Source organism: Paramormyrops kingsleyae, chromosome 20, assembly GCF_048594095.1.
Source record: "Paramormyrops kingsleyae isolate MSU_618 chromosome 20, PKINGS_0.4, whole genome shotgun sequence".
NCBI lineage: Eukaryota > Metazoa > Chordata > Actinopteri > Osteoglossiformes > Mormyridae > Paramormyrops > Paramormyrops kingsleyae.
In genome coordinates this window covers 8,329,036-8,338,862 of record NC_132816.1, presented here as the reverse complement: position 1 = coordinate 8,338,862, position 9,827 = coordinate 8,329,036, and the positions used below count along the sequence as shown (strand labels likewise).

Below are 9,827 nucleotides of genomic sequence, written 5' to 3'. Positions count from 1 at the left end.
AAAAAAAAAATCAGTTAAAAGGTAAAGAATATTTTAAAAGCATGTTGAAGCATTTGGTAACCGTTCACTTATATAGCCCAACAGTACCTCAAAGCAGTCACACCTGTGTGAAATTATCCACCATCTTTGCTGGGTCGACTGAAAATGGGTGTGACCAGATAATACAGTATACCGTGATAGTCTGGGTATACCGCCAAATTTTCATCAATGAATATACTGTTGCTTTTGAAAATACCACATGGCATGACAAGAAAAAAGCTACTTAGCAATATGTTAAACAGGGAATTACTGGTACATAAGTATATATTAGCAGTATAAATGAATGAATGAAGTGGTAATTTCTTGTAACAATTTCTGGTGGTCTCACAGGTTATTAAACAATAAACCACCATAATGCAGATAAAAGAAATATCCTCCTCCACTACACTTCTGTGAAACTGAGGGGTGAATCCCATCCATGCCACGCCGGATTAGTTTAGCAACACAAAATCACAAGTCAATGTTCATTTATATGGACTCGGTGAAAATGGACCAGTAAGTCACTACGCTGCTGGAAGCAAATTTTCTGCCTATCATGAATCGAACTAAATGAGGCAAATATTTCTTCAGGCTAGTGTGAAGACACCTTAAGGTACCATTGTAACATGTAAACTCAAGTCAGTAGGCCAAAGGGGAGAATGCCTTGAAAGTAACAGGTGCTTTTTATTGGAATCTTAAATCAGACTGTCCAGGGAAAATATTGTAATTATGCAATACTGCCAGCATTGGAGGCAATTCTGGGCCAAAGGTCAGCACACTCCTTGGCAACAGGCCCTGTGATGGCTGAACCTAAAGAGAGGGAGAAACGTTAAATAAATGAGACAGGGCATCATTTTCCAAAAATGCACTGCAGTGCAACTTCACCTGGAAAGTAACCCAGAAATGAAACCATGTTCAATCCCTATCCACAGATCCCCCAAAATCTGAGTTTGTACATTTCAGCACTGGGAAAGTTTTATGCTGTATTCCAGCAGCTTACTTGTGGCCACTCAAGTTCTACAGTCTAACAGCAGCACACACACACAGACGCACACAAAAATACTTAAGAGTCTGGAAAACCACCATGGTAAGAATCACATTAAGACTACCATCTAATAACATACTAATCAAATTCAAGTTTCCACTCATTGGTGCTCATCGTCATACTGACAAAATAGCATTTCCTTACAATCATACCACAAAATCAATATAGAGGCAATCTAGTATGTGAAACTTTTAAAGATGCTATTCATTTTAACAAGACCTCTACCAAGGCCTACATAGACTTGCATAGTGGTGCAATCCCATAGTACAAAAACCAAATAGTGATGCGACTCAACTGAACTGTGCAATTATCGTAAACTGTGAGTGAAGTCTACTATAAAACACATACAATACAAATTACATTCAAAGCTGCCCACGAAAACACACAGGACATTGCAACTGGTACATTAAGATTAAATGACACATCTTGCACAGCTGGGTGTCGCATGCACACATTACCCACTTTGCACATCGTGCTATAATTAAATTATACTGCAGGTGTTTATGGCTAACAGTTCGACCATTGACAGCTATGGGCAGATTAGCTGCACTACGTTCAACTACTTTGGGCAACGTGAAGAATGGTCAAACATACAAGACACACAACTTTGAACGTGCATTCTATAAAATTATTATCCATTCAATAACACGAATAAGGAAATACAAACTAATATCTGTTGCAGCCAAAGCATAAATTTTTCACCCATAAATGAAGATTTACCATTTCACGTGTGTACACACACACACACACACACACACACACACACACACACACCAGTTTGAGTGACACACAATGAAAACTATTTATACGGGATCATCTACATTGGGCACTGCCTGAAGATTTTAGTATTAAAAAAAACGAGGATTTTAAAAAAAAAATAATGTATTTTAATCTAACCTTTCATCTCTCCTTTATTGTTCACTATGACTCCAGCATTGTCTTCAAAGTACAGGAACACTCCATCCTTTCTTCTGTAAGATTTCCGTTGCCTTATCACAACAGCAGGATGCACTAGGAGAGAAAATGAGAAATTTAGGAATATTATCTAGCAACACATATGTAATCAACTTAAGACCAAACACTTCTTCCCCAACTGTAGCTACATTCCATTTTTCTGACAGAAAAGCTGCAAGAAGAAGCTCATGTATATCATGTGGAAATAAACTCAGCCAAAAATTCAAGCAGCGCACAATTGCACAACAGTATATACAAATGAAAAATATTTGTTAAACGGGGGCGATTCAAGCAAAGTAGACAATAAGGCTACCCATATAAAGAGTTTATGAATGGTTTATAATCTGGTTATTAATTAGGTTATAACACTTTGCAAATTATTAATTGTAAAGTGGTACCAAGCAGACCTCTGACGACTTATTGCAATGAACACCAATGAGCAGTTACAGAGACTGCAAATGTGTGGTGGAGGAGTAACAGGAGCAGAACACAGCTAATGAGAACCAAAGAGCTGAAATTTACAGTTTTGTACCTAAAATTTGGATGGAATAATTAGTTTCACAAAAAGATGAACTACTGACCCTTTTTCCTCAGTTCTGGTTTTCCTTTTTTGACTGTAGCCATGACCATGTCTCCCACCCCAGCAGCTGGAAGCCGGTTGAGTCGCCCCTTGATTCCCTTCACAGAGATTATATAAAGATTCTTCGCACCTGGAAAAGGAAAGATATGGGAATAGTAAAACAGTAAATGCAGTCCTTAGGAAGGCATTTAGACAAGAAAGACACTCAGACTTTAAAATTACATCACAGGAACCGCTGAACCATACATTTTTAACCATTTTCCCCACTTAAGTGCATAATTGAGTGTTTACGTAAAACTACTACTATAATCAAAAATCCAAAGCTAATATTTTATAAGCATTATACACTTGAATAGGATGCTGAGCTATTTTCACAAGATTTATTCTTAGGTTAACTTTGTTTCTCTAGGCTCAGAATACAGAAATTACAAAGACTATTACAGTTGGGTGAGCAAGCCTAAAGCCTTCTTCCAGCAAACACATATCATGCAAAAAAAATTTTTTAGTCTTCTGAGAACATTTGGGTTGAGCTACAGTTGTACTTTCTGATACAGACTGGCTCAAAACCACAGGATAACGGGAAAACAGCAACAAATTTGGCATCATGTGAATAAGCAGCCTATATAGGCCGCAGCAATATTAGCAACAATGCATAATCCATTCTCATCACAACTGCCTCCCTCATACTGGAGATAAACGAGAAAAAATACATCAGAACTGCAGACAACACAACTGCTGGAACAGAAGTGGGTACTACACAATTACTGAACCATGCTTTCAGAGAAAATCGTAATTTGTGAACTTTGAGTTGCCTGTTCTTAGCAGACAAGGGTATGGTCTGGTGACTGTGGCTCAGTAGCCCAAGGGTCTGTGTTTGAGATCGGAAGGTTGCCAGTTCAAATCCTGGGTTAGCAGACCGATTTAACCACTGGGCCCCTGAACCACCCCCAACTGCTCCAGGGACAGGCTACCCATGTTCTCAGCTGTATGTCTCTTAGGACAAAAGCATCTACTAAATAAATAAATGTAAATGATCATGCTTTAAAGATATTTTGTTGGGAGCTTAGGCTCCACTTACCAGTGTTATCAGCACAGTTGATAACAGCTCCTACTGGGAGGCCCAGTGAGATGCGGAACTTTGCACCTGATGAACCACCACGTCCTGAAGAGAATCGTAAAATAACATGAGCGTACAAGCTTCAAGTGTATTTCAGGGCCCAAATACACTATACAATCCACACCACTTGTGTAGCCCTTCCATGGCTGCAATCCTAAGCACGGCGAAAGCTGCTGTAAACTGATCTCGTCACTACAGTTTCAAATGAATGAATTGGCTGCACAAACTGCACATTTCATGTTCAAGAACACTGAACTGCACAAAAAAAAGCATCTGACAAAAATAAATTATGAAACCCCAAAAAAAAAAATCTAGCTACTGTTAAACTGACTCTCTGCTGTGAAGTTACAACACGAAAAGCGGTTTATTTACTAGCACGTCATCGTTCACGGCGTTTTTTTGCTTAATACTAGCCTTAGTGTTTAAAATTCACAGTATTAGCTGTACCCTACAATTTCACGTTGCGAACACATTCGTGTTAGTACGTACACGTGAAAGACAATCAATTATTAGAAACAAGAAAGCGTCTGGGGCATGAGACCCATCTCGGAGGGCAGGCTGGAGTGTGGAGACGTACCTTATGGCACCCTGCGCGTGAAATAAAACAACTTAATTTTACAAAATAAGCGACGCGTCGACTAAGGATATTGATGTCGACATTTTTTTTTTGCGTCGACTGCGTCGCCTAATCGCGGTACATAAACCTAGTAACATCAGCGAAATATCGAGACTAGTGAAGAGGAGAGAAAATACCATAAACACATAATATGTTGAAGTATTTTGCAACACTTGTAACTAAAGGATGTTTCAAGATTCACGTGCAAGCACTCCGCCACTCACCCCTCTTCGACATTTTGCTTGGGCCTGGAAAAAGAAAGACCGAAAAGGATATTGGGAACTAAAAGGACGTATTTCGACGTCAAGCCGTAATCACGTGATTTTACAAACCAATCCAAGTACTTTCCCTCGAACACCCGGAAAAATAGGCAGCCATTATACTATGGGGCTCCATTGGTGCCAAAAATGCGTCGATATGCATTAATCGTGCTCAGTCGACGCAGTGTACTAATGACATGTTTTGGGCACAAATGCATATCGACGCATTTTTGGCACTAATGGAACCCCATATATTTAGCGAATTTTTAGACTCTAGCGACTCGTTTTCAAAAAAGCGCCTAGCTACAAATCTAGCGACTTTTTCTGATGCTATTGGAGTCACACAATGTTAGTGGCTGACTGGAATACACAAGTGCGTGTAATATCCAAACATTACAGACGTCATTTCTCGAGTACAAAGACATGGATTCGTATCTGACCGCTGTAGTTTCATTCTACTCTTCCATTATGGCAATGACAGCTGTCAGTGAATAAGGAGTACTACATCAAAATGTTGTACTCTTTTCTAAGGCGACTGTTGTCCCTCTTAAGTTATGTGTGTAATGAAGAAACTGCACACACCCAATGGTCTGTATAGGACTACAAATACACACATGTATACATACAAGGGATAATGATTTATTATAAATTGTTTTGGGGTTTCATTATTTTCTTTTTATTTTGTTAATGTTTTTTTATTATTATTGTTCTTTTTTTCCCTATATATGGCGAAGTGTACCATATGGCACAATGACCACAGGGTACATAACATCCTTTACCAAGCAATACACACTAACTGCATATGCCACTACAGGGGTGGACAATCTTATACAGAAAGGGCCGGTGTGTTTGCAGGTTTTTTTTTTGGGATAACCAACTTAGCGACTCCTCTAGCGACTCGTTTTCAAAAAAGCGACTAGCGACAAATCTAGTGACTTTTTCTGATGCTATTGGAGACTTTTGTAGACTATAACGTGAAAGCACGTATCGTTCTTACTGTTCTCACCGAGCAGCGTGTGCTGCCGTGGGCTCCTCTCCGTCCCAAAGCAGTCACACGCGGCCAGTCGTCGCGCAGAAGCCCCGCTCAGCTGCAGTCAGACTAGGAGATGTTCACCTCAGTGTCCGGCCGCTGGCTGATCCTGCCCTGGCTGTCAAAAAGAACTCCGCCAGAGCAATCAAGACATAACTTATAAACGCAAAACACTTTATATTGAAAGATGGATTGCTAGTGGTTTTATTTTAGTTAGTCAATTGTTGGATTAAGATGGTCTGTTGTTTACATATGAGAGGTTTTTGTCCGAGTATAAGGTTCCTGTTTCTCCTAAAGAATATTGTATGGTTTTTGACGCGATACCTAGTGGGGCAGTCTTCCTGCTATCGATCATCGGCTGTAAAGGGCAGAAACTGCACTCTCCCTCACCTAGCTCCCGAGGATTTGTTTATAGGCAATATGTGTCCTCTTCTGAGCAAAGAAGCGACCAACAAACGCATTAGAAATATAATATATAGAGTAATAATGACAGGTTAAATCAACCCAGAAGGTTCTCCGTTTGTTATGGGGATCGAACCAACAACTTTCGCATTATAAGGCGATAGCTTAAACCACTGTACCACCATACTAAGCGCCTGTAATAGTTACGTAACTTATGCATTTATTCTGTCTGCAATTCATTGCCAAGCCAATTCCCTGGCTGTGTTTATGGCCACAGTATTGCCTTTTTAACGATTACATCTTTGTATTTTTCATACAGCTCCATCAGCAGCGTTTATTCTGCAGTGGAAAGGAACACCGCTCTCCTTTTACAGGCTTTCCGACTCATTTGGTCGATCATCCATTTATCTGGGCTTCTTCAATATCGCGGGTGTGCGCACTAAATGAGACTATGTAAGTCTGTCTTGAATGAACCTTGATTAATTAAAACTGAACTGCGTTCGTGGAACGACGTGAGGCTAAGTTTAGAGATGGAGGTAGGTTGAGTCTGACTTTTTCGGGAAAGTCTGCGTTTTTTTAGCTACTTTCATGGAATACCCCCCAGGTGGCACGTCAAGAGAAAGAGATGCGTATACTGACCTTGAGATTCTATCAGCCTTTGATAGTACCACCCTCCCCTGTAATGATCTCTTTTCCGTGTCTAAAACTGCGAACAGCCGACCCCTACTTCTAAAAATCTCCTGATCCAAGAACATACATTTTTCCATAAGAAAGGTTTTTCCTTTTCTTTCTTTCCCTCTGCCTTTTTTCTATATTTTAATCAATACAAGTATTACTATTTTCACTCAGCCTTAAGAATACACACTGAAAATGGAAAGTTTTTATTCAAAGCATTTTCATTTTTGGATTTACAGAAATGATAGAATACATGTTGCTTTTGGGGTGTTACCAGTGCTAGAGCACCACCTTGACTTGTACCCACCCACGTGACCCACCTTACTCGTGTGTTATAGCTGTGTTACACAAGAGAAGAATTATACTAAATAAATCAACTGCATAGGTGTAATGGTGACTCTACCATTTTTCATCTCTCAAGACTCATAATTACGGTGGCCCCTAGAGACAAAACACACACAAAAGAAAAAGCAGAAACAAAATGAAAATGCGCAGCAAATTAAAAAAACACACAAAAGAAAAAGCAGAAACAAAATGAAAATGCGCAGCAAATTAAAAAAACACACGCAAAAGAAAAAGCAGAAACAAAATGAAAATGCGCAGCAAATTAAAAAAACACACACAAAAGAAAAAGCAGAAACAAAATGAAAATGCGCAGCAAATTAAAAAAACACACGCAAAAGAAAAAGCAGAAACAAAATGAAAATGCGCAGCAAGTTAAAAAAACACACGCAAAAGAAAAAGCAGAAACAAAATGAAAATGCGCTGCAAATTAAAAAACACACACAAAAGAAAAAGCAGAAACAAAATGAAAATGCGCAGCAAATTAAAAAAACACACGCAAAAGAAAAAGCAGAAACAAAATGAAAATGCGCAGCAAGTTAAAAAAACACACGCAAAAGAAAAAGCAGAAACAAAATGAAAATGCGCAGCAAATTAAAAAAACACACGCAAAAGAAAAAGCAGAAACAAAATGAAAATGCGCAGCAAGTTAAAAAAACACACGCAAAAGAAAAAGCAGAAACAAAATGAAAATGCGCAGCAAGTTAAAAAAACACACGCAAAAGAAAAAGCAGAAACAAAATGAAAATGCGCAGCAAGTAGACAATCCCAAACCGGAAGTGCTCCACCACGCTAAGGGGCGCGGTGAGCTCATGTGGCACAGTCGCTACACAGTAGTGATGGGAAGTTCGACTGAATTAACTGATTTGATTCTTTCGAGCTGTCCGTTGTAATGAATCGATTCTAAAATCGATTCTGTGATTCACTTTTTTTTCCGTCTTTTTTGCGCCTGACCGTATGAGTCAACGAATCATGGGATCGGATAATAAATCAAACGGTGTCTCAAGGTTACGTTATTTGATTGAAAGATGGGGCTGGTGTTCAACAAAAATGTTTAGCTTGACTATTCACAATAAAAAAAACAATATATAAAAAGCAGAAAGGGTGTCGATGCTGAATAAACACGCGTGTATATATAGTTCTTATTTTCTTGACTTTAGCCAAATTCATGTGCATGAGTATCAAGGACTACATCACAGTTAACAACTGCAATATTACCAATACAATCACACACACATACAATGAGCATGAGTAAACTTGCATACGTTGTTGTGTAAACGTCAAAGTTAATAAATATCTTTGGTTTTTGATGAAAGGTTTTATTATGCAGAAATGCAATAATTTACTGTTGTGAACGCCGCAATGGCTCTTGGGATCGGTTCGCAAACCATCCGTTTGAGTCGCCGACGGAGTGTCCGAGAGTCCGTTCGATGAACAAATCGAACTTACGGTTTTCGGACACTCGGTCGGTGACTAAAACGAATGGTTTGCGAACCGATCCCAAGAGCCCTCGCCGCCTCGCGGCATTTGCTGCGGAAATGCAGTTACGCTGTTGAAAGGAATAAAATTAACGCAGCTGTTCACAGGGCTGTCAACTTTGGTCAGCCGGTTGGCCAGAGATTTTCCATTTCAGACAAGTCCGCACACGCATTTACACCTTTGTGACAGTTTTATTCCCTTGTAAATGGTCTGTAGGGTTTGCAAACTACCCCAACGCTTTTGCTGCAGCTAATTTTAGGTTTATAATGTAATAATATAAATTTGCAGTAAGATTTCTTGCACGAGCGTGAGAATCCGAAAGCGTGAGTGTCACGCCAGATGCGTGAGAGTTGGCAGCCCTGTGTTCATTTATCACAACAGTAAATTATTGCATTTCTGCATAATAAAACCATATGTCTTTCATCAAAAACCAAAGATATTTATTAACTTTGACGTTTACACAACAACGTATGCAAGTTTACTCATGCTCATTGTATGTGTGTGTGATTGTATTGGTAATATTGCAGTTGTTAACTGTGATGTAGTCCTTGATACTCATGCACATGAATTTGGCTAAAGTCAAGAAAATAAGAACTATATACAGTATACACGCGTGTTTATTCAGCATCGACACCCTTTCTGCTTTTTATATATTGTTTTTTTTATTGTGAATAGTCAAGCTGAACATTTTTGTTTAACACCAGCCCCATCTTTCAGTCAAATAACGTAACCTTGAGACACCGTTTGATTTATTATCCGATCCCATGATTCGTTGACTCATACGGTCAGGCGCAAAAAAGACGGAAAAAAAAGTGAATCACAGAATCGATTTTAGAATCGATTCATTACAACGGACAGCTCGAAAGAATCAAATCAGTTAATTCAGTCGAACTTCCCATCACTACTGTGTAGCGACTGTGCCACATGAGCTCACCGCGCCCCCTAGCGTGGTGGAGCACTTCCGGCTTGGGATTGTCTACTTGCTGCGCATTTTCATTTTGTTTCTGCTTTTTCTTTTGCGTGTGTTTTTTTAACTTGCTGCGCATTTTCATTTTGTTTCTGCTTTTTCTTTTGCGTGTGTTTTTTTAACTTGCAGCGCATTTTCATTTTGTTTCTGCTTTTTCTTTTGCGTGTGTTTTTTTAACTTTCTGCGCATTTTCATTTTGTTTCTGCTTTTTCTTTTGCGTGTGTTTTTTTAACTTGCTGCGCATTTTCATTTTGTTTCTGCTTTTTCTTTTGCGTGTTTTTTAATTTGCTGCGCATTTTCATTTTGTTTCTGCTTTTTCTTTTGTGTGTGTTTTTTAATTTG

General features: G+C 39.0%; 1 protein-coding gene across 1 annotated transcript; it reads right to left on the bottom strand.

The window, feature by feature from the left end:
- Positions 1-682: 682 nt before the first annotated feature.
- On the bottom strand, positions 683-4,705 carry rpl23 (ribosomal protein L23). The gene is made up of 5 exons (XM_023825143.2): positions 4,555-4,705; positions 3,676-3,759; positions 2,599-2,727; positions 1,961-2,074; positions 683-828 (listed from the first exon to the last, which is right to left on the bottom strand). Exons 1-5 carry the CDS (start codon positions 4,565-4,567, stop codon positions 746-748), a joined length of 423 nt encoding a protein of 140 aa, XP_023680911.1. The 5' UTR covers positions 4,568-4,705; the 3' UTR covers positions 683-745.
- Positions 4,706-9,827: the final 5,122 nt, after the last annotated feature.